The sequence below is a fragment of the Danio rerio genome, chromosome 8, assembly GCF_049306965.1.
Source record: "Danio rerio strain Tuebingen ecotype United States chromosome 8, GRCz12tu, whole genome shotgun sequence".
Taxonomy (NCBI): domain Eukaryota; kingdom Metazoa; phylum Chordata; class Actinopteri; order Cypriniformes; family Danionidae; genus Danio; species Danio rerio.
In genome coordinates, this window is record NC_133183.1 from 4,919,999 (window position 1) to 4,944,346 (window position 24,348).

General features: G+C 35.3%; 1 protein-coding gene across 2 annotated transcripts in view; it reads left to right on the plus strand.

Annotated features, from left to right (window-relative positions):
• The first annotated feature begins 8,288 nt into the window (after positions 1 to 8,288).
• The window catches only part of gcn1 (GCN1 activator of EIF2AK4), a 779,792-nt gene continuing 763,732 nt past the window's right edge, over positions 8,289 to 24,348 (plus strand). For both annotated transcript variants that reach the window (XR_012384057.1, XM_073910032.1), the window contains exons 1-9: positions 8,289 to 8,329; positions 11,453 to 11,561; positions 13,726 to 13,789; positions 17,168 to 17,299; positions 17,973 to 18,081; positions 19,656 to 19,754; positions 20,288 to 20,422; positions 21,639 to 21,707; positions 21,926 to 22,034. Coding sequence is in view for 1 of the 2 variants with exons in the window: in XM_073910032.1 (XP_073766133.1) it covers positions 8,312 to 8,329; positions 11,453 to 11,561; positions 13,726 to 13,789; positions 17,168 to 17,299; positions 17,973 to 18,081; positions 19,656 to 19,754; positions 20,288 to 20,422; positions 21,639 to 21,707; positions 21,926 to 22,034 (844 nt within the window). In the remaining variant the exon portion in view is untranslated. The remainder of the gene's footprint in view (positions 8,330 to 11,452; positions 11,562 to 13,725; positions 13,790 to 17,167; positions 17,300 to 17,972; positions 18,082 to 19,655; positions 19,755 to 20,287; positions 20,423 to 21,638; positions 21,708 to 21,925; positions 22,035 to 24,348) is intronic.

A 24,348-nucleotide genomic window follows, 5' to 3' on the forward strand; every position in this document is an offset into this window, starting at 1 on the left:
GATGTTGCCATCCACTCTGCAGATCTCTCGCACGCCCACATACTGATTGTAACCCCAAACCATGATTATTCCTTCACCAAACTTGACTGATTTCAGCGGGAATCTTGGGTCCATGCAGGTTCCAGTAGGTCTTCTGCAGTATTTGTGATGATTTGGATGCAGCTCAACAGATGATTCATCTTTATCTACCCTCCACTTTTACAAATGATCAACTAGAAGTCAAGTTTTTATTTGTTGCTCTTACAATTGAGATCGATGATAAGACTTTTGTCAGGTAGTATATTGTGGTGAAATATGACCTGCATATGTTTTTGACAGATTCATAACATAAAAAAAATCCATTTGCTGCATTTTCATCATGTTGGCATTGAATGTCACCTCAGTGAATTGCACATTTCAGTGCCTTCTTTTTTAATACAAAATCAACTGAATGAAAAAAGACACAAAGTATACCAAACACATAGTTTTACATACAAGATATATCATTTCTAATCTACGCTGAAGTGCTTGAGATCCTCCTGAACTCTGTTTAATCACTTCTATAATCCGGAATGAATGTAATTTACCATTAATCGCTCACTTCTGTGTGTACTCCGGGACGTTTCTGCATAAGAGTGTATTTTATTAAAGGAATTTATGGGGTTAAATGCAACCTATAAGCTTCAGAAAAAAAAATATTGTTTAGTTTTTTCAGAGGAAGGAAGAAAAAAAAAAAAAACACGTTTTGAAACTATAACCATATGACTTCCACTGTACACACATTTTCATTCTTTTTATACTCCAAACGCTTCTCTTTAATGAAAACCGAGCTGACGTCTTATATTATTATTTAACCCAGAATATTGCTTTCATTTGGGAAATGTTTTATGCTAAATATAACTGTATTTGGGAGTTTTCACAAAATGGTTATTAAAATAAATAACCACATCATCAAAGATGGGATATTGTTTAAATAAACATCAAGTAAATGTGACTATACTGTCAAAAAATCTGTAATTTTACGTAAAATAATTTTACATAAAATAACAGCTGTTAAATTACAGAAACATACTGTAAAATAACAGACAGTAAATTACAGAAATGTACCGTAAAATAGCAGACATTAAATTACAGAAATAACAGACATTAAATTACAGAAATGTACCGTAAAATAGCAGACATTAAATTACAGAAATAACAGACATTAAATTACAGAAATATACCAAAAAATAGCAGACATTAAATTACAGAAATATACCGTAAACTAACAGACATTAAATTACTGAAATATACCGTAAAATAACACATTAAATTACAGAAATATACCGTAAAATAACACATTAAATTACAGAAATATACAGTAAAATAACACATTAAATTACAGAAATAACAGACATTAAATTACAGAAATATACCGTAAAATAGCACATTAAATTACAGAAATATACCGTAAAATAACAGACATTAAATTACAGAAATATACCGTAAAATAACACATTAAATTACAGAAATATACCGAAAAATAACAGACATTAAATTACAGAAATATATCGTAAAATAACACAGTAAATTACAGAAATATACCGTAAAATAACACATTAAATTACAGGAATGTACCGTAAAATAACAGACATTAAATTACAGAAATATACCGTAAAATAACACATTAAATTACAGAAATATACCGTAAAATAACACATAAAATTACAGAAATATACTGTAAAATAACAGACATTAAATTACAGAAATATACTGTAAAATAACACATTAAATTACAGAAATATACCTTAAAATAACACATTAAATTACATAAATATACCGTAAAATAACAGTAATTAAATTACAGAAATATACTGTAAAATAACAGACATTATATTACCGAAATATACGATAAAATAACAGATGTTAAATTACAGAAATATACTGTAAAATAACAGACATTAAATTACAGAAATATACCGTAAAATAACAGACATTAAATTACAGAAATATACTGTAAAATAACACATTATATTACAGAAATATACGATAAAATAACAGATGTTAAATTACAGAAATATACTGTAAAATTACAGACATTAAATTACAGAAATATACCGTAAAATAACACATTAAATTACAGAAATATACCGTAAAATAACAGTAATTAAATTACAGAAATATACCGTAAAATAACAGACATTAAATTACAGGAATATATCGTAAAATAACACATTAAATTACAGAAATATACTGTAAAATAACACATTAAATTACAGAAATATACCGTAAAATAACACATTAAATTACAGAAATATACCGTAAAATAACACATTAAATTACAGAAATATACCGTAAAATAACACATTAAATTACAGAAATATACCGTAAAATAACAGTAATTAAATTACAGAAATATACCTTAAAATAACAGACATTAAATTACAGGAATATACCGTAAAATAACACATTATATTACAGAAATATACGATAAAATAACAGATGTTAAATTACAGAAATATACTGTAAAATAACAAACATTAAATTACAGAAATATACCGTAAAATAACAGATATTAACTTACAGTTTCCTTAAATTTCTAGAAAACTTCTGTAGTTTAATATCTGTTATTTTACGGTAAATTTCTGTAATTTAACAGCCGTTATTTTACATTTCTTTTTGGCACCCCAGCTGCTGGAAATAAACCGTAAAATTACAGATTTTTTTTTACAGTGATATATTGTGCAATTTTTAAAAACCAATTAAAGTATCACAGTTTATAGTGGATTGATCAGAAATATTATACCTTTCTAATATTATAACTGCTGTATTATGATATTACAATATACTATATATACTTTTTTTTTTTTTGCATGCAAGTCTTAAAGGAGATCTATTATGCCCCTTTTTACAAGATGTAAAATAAGTCTCTGATGTTCCTTGAGTGTGTATGTGAAGTTTCAGCTTAAAATATCACATAAACAATGTTTTATAGCTCTTTGAAACTGACCCTCCAATGCTCTGTTCACACCAGACACGGCATGTGCGAATAAATCACGATATTTGCGCATAAATACACGCTTTGTTCGCATGTCAGATTCACTTCACTTAGCGTCATAAGCAGGGCTTCTGTTTGCCCGGTGACTGTAGCTAAATTGCTAACATGGATTTTATTGAGATAGTAGATGTGCTTAGTTATTTAGATAGTAGTAGTGTTTTATGTGCTATAGAAAGGCTGAAAAACAGCATAGGTTTATTTGGCGCCGTCCATTAGATCCTTATTTCATATGTGCACCTCCTTGTTAGAGCAACCAACTTCAATGTGGAAGGTCGCCGGTGCGATACCAGCTCGGAGCGGGTTGGGTGGTGTAGGAGCGGCTGGGTTACATTGGTGCTGTGACCCGGATGGTTGTGAGGTTTAGGGGGGTGAATGTAATGGAGGCCAGCTAGTAAGTGCTGTGCTGGTGAACTTCAGTCCTCTGACCTCTAAAGGTGCTCTAGCGTCAGTCGCTAGAGGCTATGGTCTTTAGCCTCCATGTTAGAGCAACTGACTCCCATGCAGAAGGTCAGCAGTTCGATCCTAGCTCGGAGTGGGTTTTTACCACCTTCCATCAGAAACATTAACTCCCTCACACTATTCAAATCAAGACTCAAAACCCACTTATTTAAGATGGCTTTCAATACTTAATTGATTAATTTGATCTGCACTATTGCTGTGTATATTTTTATTATTTCTTTTGATGTTTATTGTATGGTGTCCTTGAGTTGCCAAAAAGGCGCCTTTAAATAAAATGTACTATTATTATTATTAGGACGACGCAGTGGCGCAGTAGGTAGTGCTGTCGCCTCACAGCAAGAAGGTCGCTGGGTCGCTGGTTCGATTCTGTGTGGAGTTTGCATGCTCTCCCTGCGTTCACGTGGGTTTCCTCCGGGTGCTCCGGTTTCCCCAACAGTCCAAAGACATGCGGTACAGGTGAATTGAGTAGGCTAAATTGTCTGTAGTGTATGAGTGTGTGTGAATGTATGCATGGATGTTTCCCAGAGAGGGGTTGCAGCTGGAAGGGTATCCGCTGTTTAAAAATGTACTGGATGAGTTGGCAGTTCATTCCGCTGTGGCGACCCCGGATTAATAAAGGGACTAAGCTGACAAGAGAAAGAATGAATGATTATTATTATTAGTGCCTTACACTATTGTGTTACAGGAAAAAGCAATACGTTACTGTAATACATTACTTATGTAATGCCTTACTCCCAAAACTGCGTCATAATCCCGCCCCTACAAGAGCAAGCTCCTGATTGGTTAATGTGTGCTGAAGTTCAGATTTTCCAACTTAAGTGATTCACATCATTCACTCAACGCCACGTCAATCGCGCTGCTTTATTCGTGCAAATCGCACCACAGGATGTCTCATCGCGTCTTTGTATCGACTCAACATTTAAATCACTCTCGCCTAATGCTTCATTCGTGTCTGGTGTGAACACACCATTAGGCTTTGATCCTAATTATGTAGTTTTGGCGACTGTCACTTTAAATTTAAATGAGACTGTGCTCGTTTCTAAAGGAGGCGGAGCTACAGACAGTGTCAGCATAGTGGCAGATTCAAAAACAAGACTAAAGCTGCGGTCACACTAGAGTTTGTGTGTGCGAAATTCTGTCGTACGGTGCTGCGAAAAGGAGCGGGAATAAGCAAGATTATTAGACATTAAAAAAAGCGAGCGATTACTCCATGTTTTAAATTTCTGTCCAGAGAGGTCATGTTTTGATCCTCGATTGGTCTCACGCAGTCAAGTGATGCGATTTCGCAGGTTAGAGTTCACCAACGCATTAACTTAAACACTAAACGCGTGAAACTTAACGCATGACCCTGCGTTTCCAGTCTGACGCATTCGCGTGCGTATGAATGGAAGTCTATGGGGAGAAAAGTCAAGTGTGTCGCAGCTTAATGTCTTATGCTAATGAGGGAGAGATGATGTCTCTAGTGGGCGTGGCCTCCTCCTATGATGACACGTACAAGGGGAGAATGTCAATCAAAGTGTTTCTGCAGACTACTTTTATCAAGTGTGATTATAAACAAATAATTTTAATAATTGTTTATGATTATTAGCTGGTTATATTCACACACTGCTGACACACAATTGTTTAAACCCCTTATAAAAGGGATTTTTGCATAATAGGTCTCCTTTAAGTGTCTTTTAAAGGGTTTTGAAAACTCAAAAAGAGCGAATGGATGAAGACGTATATTTTTAGACATGTGTTTCACTGGACTTTCAGATCAAGATGATTAAATGTAAACTCATGTCTCTGATGTTTATTGGCGTAGAGTGTTTTTTCTGAATGCCTGTCAGCAAAGATTGCATCGAATAGTAAATATACCAGCAAGTGTTTATTCTACAAAGCTTTTATAAGACCCAGTGTGCCAGAAATCATTCAATCTCATCCGCCAAACACTACTTTGAAAGTAGAGGATCCTTGTCTGATTTCCTTCAAATGACTATGCCTTGATAACTTGTGATAATCTGTCTTGTCTTTCGCTGCTCGTTTCGCTCGAATGGATTTGTGCCAAAAGAAAGTGGAAATGTAACGATATCAGTTTTAATCCCACATTTACACTGGTCGAATGTCGTGCCTTTGTTTATTCTCACATTTTCTATCATATAATATCGATCCGCTTTTCTATTTCTGTTCACGAATAATTATTTTAATGTCTCTTCACACGTATATCATCATTTACTCAATGTGAAATCAGCTATGCATTTGTTTGTTTCTCCCGTAACACTGTCATGTTTTATTCTGTGAGTTTCTGTTTCAATTCATGCAATTATATACAAATAAATTTGGTGTTTTGAGGCACCGAAAATCTTCGTCCTGTTGTTTTTATTATTGTTGATGCAAAAAACATTCAAATGTCAGCACATTTTGCCTTGAAATTAGTACAGAAAGTGGTAAAATAATAATAGTAATCTGCTAATTGTTCACATAGTATGTTAAGTTTATTTAAAATTTGTGGTAAATGTTAATTAATAATTAGTTTTTACTAATTGTATACATTTGTCTTTAATTTTAGAGTGTCCATTTAAATTTCAGTTGACTCTTTAGAATTTTACACCATTTTTAATTTCAATTAAAACTTTTATTTTATTTTAGTTGACTTAGCACATAAAGTTAAAGAAAAATAATATATATATATATATATATATGTATATATATATATATGTATATATATATATATATATATATATATATATGTATATATATGTATGTATATATATATATATATATATGTATATATATAAATGTATGTATATATATATATATATATATATATATATATATATGTATATATATATATATAAATGTATGTATATATATATATATAAATGTATGTATATATATATATATATATATATATATATATATATATATATATATATATGTATATATATATATAAATGTATGTATATATATATATATATATATATATATATATATATATATATATATATATATGTATATATATATGTATATATATATATATATATATATATATATATATATRTGTATATATATATATATATATATATATATATATATATATATATATATATATAAATATATATGTATATATATATATGTGTATATATATATGTGTGTATATATATATATATATATATATATATATATATATATATATATATACATACATGTATATATATATATATATTTTTTTTTTTTTTCTCATGCTGCTTAACTAAGCAAGAGACTTTTTACACAGCAGTATTTGTTTTATTTTAGATTTTTTCTAGTGGGGAAACTTCTACTTATTTCGTTTATTTTGGCTTGCAAAAACAAAATTATATATATATTTTTTATGTAAAAACTGCTGGGGTCAATATTATTACCCCCTTAATGAATTTGTATTTATTTATATATATTTTCTGGCTACAGAACAAGCCATTGTTGTGCTAACAATTAAATAAAATAATAAACAGTGGTAAAAAAAAGTATTTAGAAGTGTTGGAACTTTCCAACGATAAATATATATAAACAGTTGCTAGCAGAATTATTAAAACCCCTTTGCAATGTTTTTTCTTTTTTAAATATTTCCCAAATAATTTTTAACAGAGCAAGGAAATTTTCACAGAATGTCTGATAATATTTTTTCTTCTAGAGAAAGTCTTATTTGTTTTATTTCGGCTAAAATAAAAGCAGTTTTTAATTTTTTAACCACCATTTTAAGGTCAAAATTTATAGCCCCTTTAAGCTATTTATTTTTCGACTGTCTACAGAACAAACCATTGTTATAGAATAACTTGCCTAATTAATATATATACTATATTAGAATACTATATACTATATTACAACTGCCTTAATCCTTCATTGTCGGCTGCACATCCATGATGCGAATCTCCCGTTCCACCACATCCCAAAGTTGCTCAATTAGATTGAGATCTGGTGATTGTGGAGGCCATTTGAGTACGGTAAACTTATTGTCATATTTAAGAAACCAGTCTGAGATGATTCATGCTTTATGACATGGTGCGTTATGATGCTGGAAGTAGCCACCTGAAAATGGGTACAATGTGGTTATAAAGGGATGGACATGGCAGGCCCCACCCCTCTCCGACAAAAGTCCAGAATTTGTCTCTACATGAGCTCATTTGTCCTATTTTGACTCCTATGCCATCATAGTAAAAATAACCCATCGAAGCAAAGAGGAATCCTCTGTTGGCTGTCACTTTGGCAGGACTTCAGCTAATCAGTTTTGGCCAATGCTAACAAATATTTAAATTTTATAGTCTGACTTTCACTACTGTATTGTTTTTAAATAGAGAAAACATTTTACAAGTAGGAATGCAATGATTATATATTTTGGTTGTACGATTATAGTCTAAGAGATAATCACGATTTCACGGTTATCTAGATCATTTGCATTTACTGATTTCAAAACCCCACTAGTTTAAAACTAGTTTGAAATTGTTTTAAATTTCGTTTTGTAGTTTGGGTTTAACTAAATATTTGTTGCCGTTCTAATCGTTTAAGTTCATTTAACCGAATAAATAAAAATCTGTGGTGTTCAGGTCCTAATTAATTGGTTCAGGTGTGTTTGATATGGGTAGCATCTGAAATCTGCAGGAAGGTGGCTCTCCAGGAGCAGGGTTGGCCACCCCTGGACTAGCCTAGGGAAAATGTTCTGTTGTATTTTAGCTGATCTTATCTTCTCTGATGTGCTGATCTGCGCCATCTAGAGGCACTGCAGGGAAACACAAAGTCAGCCCAGAGCAGCACGTGGCTGCGCGCCGTAATGACTCCGGAAGTGACGACTTAAATCCTTTCCAGATCGAGGCCGGCAAGATGGCGGCGGACACGCAGGTTGGTGTGATTGGAACCGTAGCTGCATGAGCTTTAAAACACAAACTTTTCTTCTGTTTCTCTCTGCTTTTAAATGAGTTTTCAGACTCGCTGACGAGTCATCTGTGAACGCGTGATCTTCAGACGCGCCAGAACGCGCGGAGTGCGCGCTACTGCATCAATGTGTCAATAATGTGCATTAATAATGAAAAACTGACCATTACTAATGACTCCGTTACATAATAAACACATTTACCACGACTCTACTGTAATTTAAAAGAGAATGAGGGGGATTTACGTTACGTGTGTCGCACTTATTTATGAAGCTGCTGCTCTCAAACACAATTACTCCAGTCGTTAATAAAAAGGTGGGAAGTTTTGTGATCGTTACTGAGGTTAAAGCATGTTTTTTGAACTTCTATCTCTGTTTTATTGTGCTAATCTTCAAAATGCGGTGTAAATACTGTGGTACATATATGTAAAAAAGCTTATCAACAGTCACCTGATATCACATCTGTACTTTGTATAAGGCGTCTCTGTTTAAGATGGAAATAATACGTTTTACCTCAACTGTAAATATCAATGGAGATAGTTTCTTTGTATATGAGTTTAATTTTAAATCATTTAAGACATTTATTAATTTTCAGTCGTAACAAAAATTGTTCTGTCATGCATTATTGTAAAAGCAATACATATCGAGGAGTACTCTGAGCACAAACAAGTCACTTCGTATAATAAGCACTTGAGTGTCTGAAATTTTCATCAAAAATGAAAAGTTTTCTCAGCATTCTTTGTTTATGTTGTGATATTTCACGTTGAAGAGCTGGAAAATGACCAGTGGTGGAAAGAGTACTGAAAAATCATACTGAAGTAAAAGTACCATCACTTGCCTAAAAATGTAGTGCAAGTAGAGTAAAAGTATCTGTTGTAAATATTACTCAAAGTATGAATAAAAAGTAGCCCTTTACAAAGTACTCATGAGTAGGGAATAGTGAGTATTACGCTGTAAAAAGCTGATGTGTTTACATGTCATTTGTGGATGTGTAAACGTAACATTCTGTAGTGCTTGTAGTTATATTGCCCAGCAGGCACACAACGTCATAGGACGTTAATATTAAGTTAGATTAGGTTGGGATGTCAAGTGACCAAAATTCAATGTCTAGCCAGCGTCTAAGGATAACGTTATTTTGATGTCTAATAACAACTTCAAATGATGTTTATTTTAGGTTTTGTTAGAAAGTGACCAAAATATAACGTCGAGCCAACATCTTAAACCAACATCATATTGACGTCAAATACTGATATTTATTCATCAGGTATGGCAACCAAAATCCAACATCTGATAGATGTCATCATAGTGGTAACGTCCACACAACTTCAAGCTGTGACATTAGACGTTGATATTTGGTTGGTTTTAGGTTAAACATTGACGTTGGTCTGACATTCTGACGTCAACCCGATTTTCATTTCAATTTAATTCACCTTTATTTGTATAGCACTTTTACAATGTAAATTGTGTCAAAGCAGCTTTACATAGAAGATCATAGTAAATACCAAACAAAATGCAACGTCCCCACGACATTGGAGTACAATATCAATCTTACATCATGTTGTTGTCTTGTGCTTGCTGGGTGTTTAAGGCCATTTTGGTCCCCATACAGTAAACATCTGTTGTCATCTCATCAGTGATGTGCATCTAAACAGTCTCTGGGTCAACACATGTAAAGATTTTGGACATCTTCTTGGACACTTAATGCTTCCAAACAGTTTGCTGCATTTATAAATCGGCCATGTCTTGAGGTAGTTCATTATGAGGCGATTTACCTTATATGTATGATGTGATTGGACGGGAATCACAGGACTGATTTTTCTAATCCCCAAAGACAAGAAAAAATAAAAGTAGTGACTGCAGGTTAAAGAAAAGAAGTGGAGTAAAAGTACTGATACTGCACTAAAAACACTCAAGGGAGAGTAAAGTTCAAATTTTTAAAACTACTCGGTAAATTACAATTCCTGAGAAAAAGTAATTAATTACAGTAATTTGAGTATTTGTAATTAGTTAATTTACACCACTGAAAATGACTTTTTCTTTGCCATAAAATTGATATTACTGAACATACACACAGGAGCCTGATAACAATGCTCAGTTTTGAGGAAAATTTCACACGGCATTTAGAGGTTTTTGCGGCTAAACTCTTCACTTGTTGTCTGTATTGCCTCTTCATGTTGAATTGCTAAACGCCTCCTCAATTATATTGAGGTAAAGATGGTTTTATATTCACACATTCGTTCAGTGACAGCTTCTTACATTGTTAACCATGGTACTTTAAATATTCGAACTGAAATCACTTGCAAGAATGACTTCAAAACAACATTAGCACTCTTCAATCGACTGTGAACAATGCTGTACTTTGATGATTGTTGGCTGCTTATATGATTTTACTATTTAGAATTACCAATTAATACTTTTCTGAGATCATATTATTATGAGAAAGACTGAATGTGCGAATATAAAACCCACTTTACCTCTATCTCAATTGTAAGTAGCTTTGGACAAAAGCATCTACTCAGAGACTAGGCATGGGCTGGTATAAGTTTCTGACAGTATGATAAGCTTGGATAAAAATATCACGGTATCACATTATTGTGATTACTGCTCTAAAATAAATTCTTTTAAAATGTCTAAAGCAACTTCTTTTACCCATTAAACACAATATATTTTATTTCAGGATATTATTGAACAGTAAAAATGTCAGGCTAAATAATTGAAATAAATCACTGACTTCTACAGTACTGTCTTCATTAGTTTCAAAAACACAGATTTCCTTACAACACAATGGGAAAAAACACTTTAAAAAACTCAACATAAACTTTAGGAACGGTACATCATAAATTTTTGGCGGTTTTAATATCTTGACTTTCCAAACCGGGGTAAACCTTGAAACCTTTTATCATCTTAAGCCTATCAGAGACTAAATGTAAATGTGCTGTGATTAAAAAACGTAAGTAAACATGCGTACAAATCTAAAAAGCTCCAATGTGGTATGAATATATGGGATTTATATGTCTTTGTTTGGTTGCTAGTCTCTCTGAAAGTGTATCGTGTTAGTGGTCATCTGATGTTGTGTGTGTGTGTCTTTGTAGGGACAGGTTTCAGACACACTGAAGAGATTCGCTGTGAAAGTCACGTCATCCAGTGTTAAAGAGCGCAAAGAAATTCTTGGAGAACTGAAGGAATGTGTGAAGGGAAAGGGTGAGTTTACCTGTTGCTGGTGTGTTGTGTCAGATAAAAAAAAGATGTATATTTGTTTGCATTAATTAGTTGTGAAAAACAGTCTTTTTTGATCACCAAAGCTTTATGTATTGGTTTAATAAATGTGGTTCAGGATTTATTTATTATCTATTTTGAATAAATAATATTTTATCTGGTAAGGCACAATGATTTACGTTTGACTAATATGAGGTGAAATGCATTATGTGGGTCAAAATGACAATTGACAAAGTGTATCCCGGCCAGTAGCAGCAGCAGAGAAAAGGTGTTCAGTGCTGCTCAGTGAGCGAAGGACTGCACTAAAGCCATTTACAGTGGATTCAATAATGTTCCCCCACAAAACACATAACCTAATCTTGATGAGTAAAGAATTTCAAATTATAACTAAATATTAATAAAATCATAATGTATGCAGAGTGTACAGGCTAATGCTGGCATTATTCTTTTATTATTAAGCTTCACCATCGCATTATTGTGAAGTGAAGTGGCAAAACAAATCCCACTGAGCCTTTATCTTAATTTCGTTATTGCCAAAAATCCGTCATCATTTATCATTTATTTTAATTCATTTGCTAAGAAATACTTATTTTTATTGGTGTGTTGGCCAATTTAAACGTTAAGTGTATGTACCCAGGCCTATTTAGAGTGTTGAGATGTTAAGATGTTACAGGGGGCTTATTTTATTTTGTTTTTTCCAACTTGGCCTGTAGCCTATGTTATGGATAAGTAATGTTAACGCATATAAACAACTCATTCATGAAAAAGACAAAAGAGCTGTGCATGTACACATTTGGATAATGTCGGGCTATAAACGGGTTCGGGCTTTTAAAAAGCTGTCAATCAAAATGTACCTGTCGGGTTCGGGCTCTATCGGGCCTACCTTTCATAGCCTGATTACAGCTCTAGTTCAGACGCCCCCTCACAGTCAGCTATAACAGTTTCATTTCACCACCACACACCCAAAAGGCAGGTTATCTGCGGGTTATCCATACTGTGACGAGGCACAATTTATTTTAATCTAACGAAAACATTAAAATGAGTAGCCTATTCCAAAGAAATTATATAATATTTGGGTCTTAAATTATATTTGTTGAGGTCTTAAAAATGTCTTAAAAACATTAAATTTTACTTTTAAAATGGTGCAAGAACCCCGAGTTGTTTCTTGTACATGTCCTACTGTAAATAGATCAACAAGTTTTAAATGATTAATGCACATTGCTAAGTGCTTCGTTTAGACAAATTTGAAGGTGATTCATTCAGTAATTAGATCAGATGCAGCTTTGCTAAATATTCTTTAATTAATTTCCCTTCGGCTTAGTCTCTAATTTAATAGTGGTCGCCACAGCTGAATGAACCGCCGGCTATTATATGTTTATTTTATATTATATGCCATTACATATGCTTTACATAGCGGACACTCTTCCAGCCGCAACCAAGTACTGGGAAACACTCATACACACTCACATTCACACTCATAGACTACGGCCAATTTAGTTCATCCAATTCCCCTATAGTGCATGTGTTTGGACTGTCAGGGAAACTAGAGCACCCAGAGGAAACCCACGCCAACACGGAGAGAAAATGCAAACTCCACACAAAAATGCCAACTGGTTCAACTAAGACTCAAACCAATGACTTTCTTGCTATGAGGCGACTAACTAAATATCATCCTGTCCTATTCCATAGCATATTATTCTATAGTAAACATCAACGGAAAGCTTATTTATTCTGCTTTCAGATGATGTCTAAATCTCAGTTTCACAAATTGAACTCTTGTTGCTGGCTTTTGTGGTCCAGGGTCCACAAATGCACAAATGCAACCGTGATTTCATCAGTACTATTTAATCTTTTTTTTTTATTTTTTTTTTTTACAGTTTCTAATATTTGTTTTCTGTTAGAATATACTTTAAAATATATAAATATATATATTATATTTGTGACAAAAAATCTATTATTTAATCATCATTACTCCAGTCTTCAGTCTCACATGATCTTTCAGAAATCATTTTAATATATCTGTTTGATGCTTAAGAAACATATTTAGACGACATTTTATTTGAGCTGTTCTTGAGAAACAAATCCAAATGTATTTGGTGAAATAAATAAGTATTTAATTTGAATTCTTTGTGTTGTATTGTTTGTTCAGAGCTTCCAGAGCCGGCCATCAAAGGACTGTGCAGACTCTTCTATCTCACGCTGCACAGATACAGGTGAGTGTGTGTGTTTCTTCTCATCAAAATTCACAACATTCATTTATAAAGCACATTTAAACACAATTTAAGTGGTTTCAAAGTGCTATACAACGGTTTCCACAGGTCATGGCTTTTTGAAAGGCGTATTTTAGACATTGAGTTAGGGAATTTGTGTAGTTTTTGTCCAGGTGATAGAATATCGGGGATTTGGGTTTATTGTGTTAATTTTAGCATCTATCTATCTGTCTATCTATCTGTCTGTCTGTCTGTCCGTCCGTCTAATATATGACCAGGGTTCATACAGTCTTGAAATATCTGGAAATGTCATGGAATTTTGAGGCATTTCTTGGCATTTTCCTGGCCTAGAAAGGTTTTGGAAAATCTGAAAAACCCACAAAGTTTTGGAAAAGTCATGAAAATTAGTTTAACAATTATCTGTATACTTAAATATGAGTTAGTTGTCTTTACTTCTTTTCTGTCCTAGGCCAAACTCATGCTCTCACATTATTAGTACTGCGTGAGCATTATCTAAATACATTTTACGTATATAAAAGGATGAATTTAAACTAAATAACAGGGTGTCCGCGGTCTTAAAGTCTTAAATTTCAAAAACTAAATTTTAGACCCTAAAAAGTCTTAAATTCACTGAAATATTATGTTATGTGTCTTAAATGATTTTTTTAAACCGGTCTTAATTTCCCTCTGCTCAAGTAAAGCTACACATTCAGGCCAACATCCCCTCCAATCACAAACAATCCATCTTAATAAAACCTTTTTTTAAATATTTAGATTTAAATTTAAGTTTTTTTATTGCAAAGAGATGCAATTTACAGTAGCTGTTAGAAATATTTCACAGTAATTCCTCCAATTCCCAGGGAAAAAAAAACAAAAACAATAACAACAGTTCCTTATGAAAAAAACAGAGCAATATATCCTTTTATGTTGTTTTCGATTAATTCAAAAACTCTTTACTAAAGAGGGAGTAGACATAATATTTATGAATAGGCGTGAGCTTAAAGATTTGTTACAGAAACACATTAGGTTGAATAGAAGTTATACTCAATCAATTTAGACCAAAAGCCAACAAATTTATATTTTTTGATGATTTATGTATTTGTCTCCACAATAAATATACGTTTAACAATATTAAACTTGTCATTTTTTGTAGAAACAAAATATTATGTTGAAAAACATGTATACAACAACACGTTGCTAAGAAATAATTACATTTGGTGGCAAGCAAAGAAAATCCAATGGCCCAACCGGGCCATTAGAAATAATCAGTAGTGTTTAGCCTTGTATAATTCTACAATTTCATTAATAATGGTCTTAACTCTTAAATTTGACTTGACCTGCAGAAACCCTGAAATAGATTGTTGCATGTTATGCTGTAATAACTTTGAACATGCATTACTTGTTATTTACAACGTATATGGAGACATTACATGAAACGTTAGGTCATAAAAATTGACTTGAAAGTCCTGGAAATGTCATTGAATTTTAGTAGTAAAAATGTTTATGAACCCTGTATGACACACAATCAAGCCTGAAATGATTCATTCCCCTGGCAAAGTCAGGCTTAAAATTATATAAAGATTTAATTTTACTTCAAGAAATATTTTTTCCCACAATGATCCCTCTTGTACATCATATTGTTATCTTGGAGAAGCATGTGTCACTTCTGGTAAATAAATAAATAAATAAAAAAAACTTGCTGGTTGAATAAAAGTTTCTTTATGTCAGAGTTTGCCAGGGGTGTCAATCATTTCGGGCTTGACTGTGTATATTTGTACCTTCTTGTTTGATGTTTCACGTCTATTGTTATGGTTATAGGCAAATTTTCAGCTCAATTTTATTCATTTGACACTCGTCAACTAGCAGCTGAAGTCAAATGCAGTTTCCCTGCTGAAAAATCCAGCTTAAACCAGCCTGGGCTGGTTGGCTGGTTTTAGCTGGTTGACCAGGCTGGTTTTAGAGGGGTTTTGGCCATTTCCAGGCTGGTTTTCAGCCATTTCCAGCCTGGTCTTAGCTGGTCAGGCTGGAAATTGACCAGCTAAATCCAGCTAAAATCAGCTTTACCAGCCTGGTTTAAGCTGGACATAGCTGGTTTTGGCTGGGCTCCCAGCCTGGCTAAGCTGGTCAAGCTGGTTTTAGCTGGTCATCTCCCAGTCTGACCAGCTAAGACCAGGCTGGAAATGGCTGGAAACCAGCCTGGAAATGGCCAAAACCCCTCTAAAATCAGCCTGGTCGACCAGCTAAAACCAGCCAACCAGCCTAGGCTCGTTTAAGCTGTTTTTTTCAGCAGGGTTCTGTTTATGTTAACTAAGCCAAACATGTCAGGAAAATATACATTTCAGGAGCTATATGTATGTGTAAAGAATTATTAGCCCTACTGAATTATTAGCACTCCTATATGTTAGATTTTTTTTAACACATTTCTAAACATAATAGTTTTTAATAACTCATTTCTAATAACTGGTTTCTTTTATCTTTGTTATGATGACAGTAAATAATATTTGACTAGATATTTTCAAGACACTAGACTTCAGCTTAAAGTGACATTTAAAGGCTTAACTAGGTTAACTAGGCAGGTTGGAGTAATTAGGCAAGTCATTGTTTAACAGTGGTTTGTTCTGTAGACTTGAAAGCAAATATTGCTTAAGGGGGCTAATATTATTGACCTTAAAATGGCTTTAAAACAAATAAAAACTGCTTTTATTCTAGCCAAAATAAAATAAATTAGACTTTCTCCAAAGAAAATATGTTAATGGAGATACTGTGAAAAATTCATGAAACTGTTAAACATCATTTGGGAAATAATTGAAAAGGGGGAAATCATTTTGACTTCAACCATATATATTTATTTATACAACAGATCTGTCTGGTTCTCAAATCTGATTGGCTGATAGCCGTGCGATATTCTGCAATATCAGAACTCCTACAGCCTCTTTAACCTTTGTGTATTACTCCGCCCACATACAGCCAGCAAAAAGCAGACACTACAGATCTAAAGTTTAAAAGATACACGCTCAGCTGTTTACCTGTCAGCTTAAGATTTGAATCCAACGCGGAAGAAAGTAGTTCCTCATAGAAAAGGGTTTTTGAGACTCTCCATGTTTGATTTAGTTTTTATATACACAATTATGCCGTCAAACTGTTGTATAAACGCAATATCACGCGAGTAGCAGTGCGATATGGCTGTATATCGGCACTGGTGGGGCACTAAGGCACTCGGCCCACCTGTGGATATACAGCCACATCGCAATGCTACTCGTGTGATATTGCTCATATAACACACACGCAAAATAAATATGCAAAGTAATTGTTTACATTTATTTAAAAATAACAAGAAACGCCTGTTAAAGCAGATGTTGCTGTGTTTCTCTCTCCCCACAGGGATGCTGCGTCTCGGCGAGCATTACTGTCCGTCATCGAGGTGCTGATTCAGTCTCAGCCTGATGTGGTGGCCAGTAATCTGCCTTCAGGTCTGCTCAGCTGCGGTGTGGTCAGTAGAGGAGCGATGCCCGGGTGAGTGACTGCTCTCAGCCTACAGATGCCAGCTAATGTCTCGTATCATTACAGCTGAGCGGTATTTAAAAATTATTGACATTTTGAAATGTGCGTTTTTATTCAATGTTTGACATAATCTAAACTAAAAAACGAAGCGAGGGCGGGACACAGAGTAGCTCCTCCCTTAAAAAAAAAAACAGCCTATAGCATTTTGTTTTATCATAGCGCTGCCAGTGTGAGTGGTTGAGCTCAAGCACATCAAATGTGAAGTGTCTTGAAGGGGGCGGGTCATGTCAGATACTAGAAAGCATTTGATTGGTTAAGATTTGATGAGAAACTAGAGTATGAGGGGAAGTGAAAAAATCAGTTATCCATTTAGATAGAAGTGACAAACTACAAACTTTGTATGTTTACATTAGTTTAAGATCTTTTATGTTCTAAATTTGTTACTGATTTGTAGCACACTAGCTTATAGATATCCTAAAATTTAACATACTGATAGTTACATCTCAAGAACTTTATTTTAATTTCATGAGTCCTTTTAATAGTAATTACATATTAAAAAAAGACAATGTAAACAATTTAAAGCAAATCTGAAAGAAGTATATTTAATATTGGTGATTGAAATGAGCACTGGTTGTGTTGTGGTAAATCATGTAGTTGTAAATGGATTGTCATTAATTGTGTGCAGGAAGAGTTCGGCGTCTGGAGCGTGCTGCGCTCTGCCCTGGACCTGTCTGATCGTCCGCTTTGTCTTTCCCACCGCAGAAAAGAGAGAAGGTGCCAACTGGAAGAAACTGGTCAGTGCTTTTGAGTGATCACATAGACTATTGCATTACTTTGTTTTAGGGATGTGCATCTCAAAAACTGAGGCGATACGATACACATCTCAATGCATAGCCAAATATATAATACATGCACAACAATACGAAACATCATGATATACATGAAGCAGTTACATCTTACTAGTACCGAGTTAGACCACCTTTTGCCTTTAGAACTGCCTTAATCCTTCATGGATTAGATTTAAAAAGGTGCTGGAAATATTCCTGAGAGATTTTGCTCCACATTGACATGATAGCATCACACAGTTGCTGCAGATTTGTCGGCTGCACATCCATGATGCCAATCTCCCGTTCCACCACATACCAAAGGTGCTCTATTGGATTGAGATCTGGTGATTGTGGAGGCCATTTGAGTACAGTGAACTATTTGTCATGTTCAAGAAACCAGTCTGAGATGATTCATGCTTTTTGACATGGTGTGTTATCCTGCTGGAAGTAGCCATCAGAAGATGGGTACATTGTGGTCATAAAGGGATGGACATGGTCAGCAACAATACTCAGGTAGGATGACACGATGCTCATTTGGTACTAATGGGCCCAAAGTGTGTCAAGAAAATCTCCCCCACGCCATTACACCACCACCACCAGCCTGAACTGTTGATAAAAGGCAGGATGGATCCATGCTTTCATGTTGTTGACACCTAGCATCCGAATGTGGCAGCAGAGATCGAGACTCATCAGACCAGGCAACGTTTCTCCAATCTTCTATTGTCCAGTTTTGGTGAGCCTGTGTGAATTGTAGCCTCAGTTTCCTTCTCTTAGCTGACAGGAGCGGCACCCGGTGTGGTCTTCTGCTGCTGTAGCTCATCCACCTCAAGGTTGGACGTGTTGTGCTTTTAGAGATGCTCTTCTGCAGACGTTAGTTGTAACGAGTGCTTATTTGAGTTACTGTTGCCTTTCTATTAGCTAGAACCAGTCTGGCCATTCCCCTCAGGCATCAACAAGACATTTGCACCCACAGAACTGCCGCTCACTGGATATTTCCTCTTTTTCAGACCATTCTCTGTAAACCCTAGAGATGGTTGTGAGTGAAAATCCCAGTAGATCAGCAGTTTCTCAAATACTCAGACCAGCCCGTCCGGCACCAACAACCATGGCACGTTCAAAGTCACCTAAATCACCTTTCTTCCCCATTCTGATGCTCGGTTTGATCTGCAGCAGATTGTCTTGACCATGTCTACATGCCTAAATGCATTGAGTTGCTGCCATGTGATTGGCTGATTAGATAATTGCGTTAACTGGCAGTTGGACAGGTGTACCTAATAAAGTGGCCGGTGAGTGTATGTTAGGAATGATGCATCGCAATTTAAATACCAACTTGTGTCCAATGCACTTTTTTTAAACCGATGCGTCACATTATTTATTTATTTATTTTTTTACCAATGTACAGAGCAAATCTGGGAATCTTCTCATGCCTAGATTGTCAGTCGAGGGTTTGGTTTAGCCAGTGATATCTGCTTTTTTGTTGTTTATGAGCTTTACCTGCGGTCCATCCCATCATGTTCTTCCTTTCTGTCTCCTCCAATCAGGTGGAGGTTCAGAGTTTGCTTCTGGCAGAGGCAGTAGGCGGAGCCTCAGGGAACGCTCTCAAGTCAATCAACAAACACTTCAACAAGCTGTGGAAGGAGGTGAAGCTGAGCTCATTCAGTCTGATGTGTTGTGCTGTTCAGAGGAAAACAGAGAAGAACTCAAATATTATGATAAAATAGAAAAAAGTCATTTTATATTTCAAAAATGTAGAACTTATTTTTTTTCATCATCTTTTCATGTAGTAGACTCAACTTAAAATTGTAAGGCAACATGCTGCACAGCTTTGTTTGAGTTGACTCAACTTTAGTACTGCCTTTAATGCAATTTTTAAATTGAGACAACTAAAAATACTTTTCAGCAAGTTGCATTACAATTTAAAGTTGGGTCAACTTTTTTTAACAGTGCAGGAAGAACCATCAGCAGTAGTTTACAGAATAAAGCAAACGTTACAAAACTTCATAAATCCAGAAAAACAGAGAATTTTCTAGCGGTCTTGATTTTCTCGATAGCTGTACATTTGTCTCTGCTAATGTAAGAGTTGCTCAGGTGAAATAATTCAATAGTTCACCGATAAGTGTATAATGTGTGCTCTTCAGTGTTATATGAAGTGTGTGTGTGTGTGTTTGTACAGCACCCGGGTCTGGTGGATCAGTACATGAGCACTGTGTTGAGTCTGGATCAGAGTTGTGTGTTTGTTCCTCTGCTGGGGTTGTGTGTTGATTTCTGCACAGCACAGAAAGACATCGCCACTGTCAACAAACACAAGGTGAGAAATCTGTTGACAACTCTGCTGCTTTATTTATGCGTGTGTGTGTGTGTGTGTGTGTGTCATTGAGATGCTGTAGAAGTTTGTTAAAAGATTGAAATAGTTCATAATTATAAAATTATTATTCAGTTTTTGTCAGTGTTTTTGGGTTTAAAAATAGAGTTTTGGGGTTGATGTTTTTTTTTGGATTATTTTAATTTGAATTATTTTAGTATACTTAACTAAATGTGAATAAAAGATTTCTTGACAACTAGCTGATTTTTCTTTTGTTTTGGAAATGTTATGTCATTTTAGTCTAGTTACAAAAAAATTTAACAAATGTATGAAGGCTTTTATTAGTAATGTTGATATTTTATTAAGGTTATCATTTTAATTTCTGTGCGTAATTGTAAGAAATTAGTCATTAATACAAATTTTTTCACTATGATTGTAATTTAAAAACAATTTTATTGGTTGACCGAAACAGCTAGCACTTTATCGTCGTTACACGTGGGCTGTGCATTTTGCTACAGTTATATTATGCATAATTGCATGCAACTAACCCCAAACATAACCCTCAGCCTAACCCTAAACATATACTAAGGCCCAATCCCAATTCTACCCCTAAAGCCTGGTTTATACTTCTGCGTCAAGTGACCAACGTAAACCACAGCGCATGCAACGCGCGTGGCTGTGCTTTTATACTTCTGCGCGCTGGTCTGCTCCTCTGTGTCGAGTTTCTTCGCCTGTGTTTTGTTCTTTCTGAACGCTTCCGGGATGTACAAGTCGCTCAAACTTGCTCATTTTGAGGCAGTAACCGGCGGACGTGCAACAACTTTAACTATGAGGTAAACACAAAACAAAACTTTCCATCAGGAGCTCATTCGCGGGACTCCACACTTGGAAACAATCGCTGCATCGGGCTCGCACCATTCACGCGACTCTCGGTCCCACCCAGACTCGTCAGCGCTACCAAGCCGACCAATCACAGAGCTTGCGCTATGCGTCGTTGCGACGTGTAGTTACATTTTTTGAGAGGTGCACGTCAGCGAAGCCGACGGCCACGGCGAAGGGCTATGCATCAATGCCGTAGCATACGCGTGCGCTTGACGTAGAAGTATAAATCAGCCTTAAGTGCATGTAGTTAATTAAGATGACTCACTACATGACCGTGTACAGAAACATTATTTTTATAGTTTTACTTAGCGTTAACCATGGCATCTCTATTGTGCTTCAGGCAGCTCTCCTGGATCTCTACATGAAGACGGTGCTGATGAGTAAAACCAGACCACTTCAGCACATACTGGTGAGAGTCATGCTATTGCTGTTCAATAATAATGAAAAAACCCTGCTAAACTGACTTAAGACATGTTATGGCACCTGTATTCTGGTGCTCTGATGACTGAAGTGCTTGTTTAATCCTCATTTGTAATTCGATTTAGGTAAAAGCATCTGCTAAATGAGTAAATCTAAACTCTTAGCATTGTGAAGATCATAAAGCTAATGTTGAGTGTGTGTTTTCAGGAAAAGAGCGGCTCTATTCTTCGCCACATGTCTCACGCTGAGTTTAAGGAGCAGCTGCTGCCCACATTACAGAAAGCTCTTCTGCGCAGCCCTGAGAACTGCATGCAGAGTGAGTCAAACTGATGTTACCTTTAGATTGAATTTAAACACTATACTTTTTTTTTTTTTGAACTGTTTATTTTGAATTAGTAAATGAAAAATGTACATATCTAATTGTGAATGTTAAATAACTTTGTTGTTCTTGCATCTAGCGGTCAGAAATAAAATGAAAGTTTGCTAACACTATTTTAAGGGCCATGAAACACCTCTAGTTTGAAAAAAGTCAGGAAAGTGGGTGTGTCCAGCTCTTTTCAGGTGGGAGTGTCGGGGGAGGGAAAGCATATAAATGGGAGTTTCCGTTTGGGCATGCGCTGATTTTCACAGAGGCAAAACAAACACACAGACGCAGGGGAGAAAGACAATGACTGTGTTTACAAGGGCATCAGTCATCAAATTATGTGTCAAATTATTAATTTGTCGACTTTAACTGCAGTTTGGCACTTTCACTTTAATTCTGGAACATTTCATGCATTTCCCGATGACAAACGAGATATTGGATGCGAGGAACTGCTGGAAGAGTGTAGTTCTAATCGTTTCAGCATCGAAATCGTGATGTATGCATCCGCAATAGTCACATCGCAGGAGGTGCGATGCAAAGCAAAAAAACTAAACAAATTATATATATATATATATATATATATATATATATATATATATATATATATATTAGAGGTGTGAACCTATACTGGTCTCACAGTTTGGTTACGATTATCATGCCTTCGATTCGGTTCAATTCGATATTTCGGTGCATCACGGTGCGTTGACGACGCTTTCCATATACAGTGTTATATTTTAGAGGAGAGGCTATAACAAGCTGTCTGTATAAACACACAGACACACAGCAACACACTGTCTCTCATTCAAACACAAACATAGACAGCACCAAAGAAACAAACACACACACGCACACACACTTAAGCCCTCGCAACAGGGAGAGCTCGCGAAGAGCAGAGCAGAAAAAAAAAAAAAAAAAAAAAAAAAGAAGCACTTTTCCGACGGGCCCTTGCTGAGAGCTCCTCTCAGCGCGAGCTATCCCGGCTATACACATATTGCGAGGGCTTAAACGGAGCAGTGCTCGTAGTGTGGAGCGAAAGAAAAGAAAGACAGCTGTGAAACATAACCAGCTTTGTCTTTCTGTAGGAAACACACTTTAGATCTTTTTAGAGTAAGCGTTTTTTGAGTTATTGCCGTCTATAACTGGATGTGTGTCAAGAATATCGAAAACAAAACCAACTGAACCGCGCTTCTTTCTGAGGCCCTCCTGGATATACAGCGCCCTTAGCATTTGCCTATGGTGCCTATGCCACGGACCGGCCCTGAGTTGGCTGAGTGTTGTAAATACTCGCGCTCACCTCCCTCGCGACAGAGAGCATAGGAGATAAATGACGTCAGTACATAATAACCGGTTATGATTATTACTGAACCGATACTGAATTGTCCGCGTCTGCATCGCGGTGCACAGAAGAAACAATTAATTTTGACACCCCTTATATATTTATATATATATATATATATAGGGTGGAGCCGAATACGGTATTCGGATAAGCACGAATAGCGCGTTTTTACCAACACTTATTTCGAACAAATACTTGAAAAATTATTTGTATTCGGGAACAAGAAAAACATCAAAAAGCTGGGTTTCCTCATGAGACCGCAGTGCATGCCAGCATGAGTGAGTGAGTGAGACAGACAGACAGACAGACGTTCAGGAGTCGGGGGGCGGGGTGGGGCCGGGGTAAAAGGTGACTGACGCAGGCTGCTGCTCCACACAGCAACAGAGAAGGCTTGGCAGAGCGAAAAATACTTTACTGCATTACTATTTTTGTTAAATAAATTTTTGTATCTGAACTGGGTTCCAGAGGCAGTTTATAAACTTGTAGCATACTTAAAGCGGAGTTTGATTGGTATATTATTCCATTATGCTGCATTATTGACGTCTGCAATCTGTTGCTCTGTTTACATAAGTTAGCTCTGTTAGCACGGTAATTAAGACAATAGACAATTTTATGCACTTATAGGAGTTTTATGGTACGTTTAAATTACTGTCATTTGCAGACAGCAAGATATATGCTAAGCTAGTTAACCTTAGCATAGCTTCCCGCCACTTCTATGTGAAAGAATTTTACAGTCAGTGGTGCAGCAGATAAAACAGTGATACTGTATGTAATGTGTGCAAAAGGATATCTTTATTATATATATATGTGTAAATATCGCAATATATATTGCAGGGAAAAAAATATCGCAATGTCAATTTTTTCCAATATCGTGCAGCCCTACCGTACGGCAAATGGAAGAAAAAAAAACTCAGCATTTCTTGGTAACTC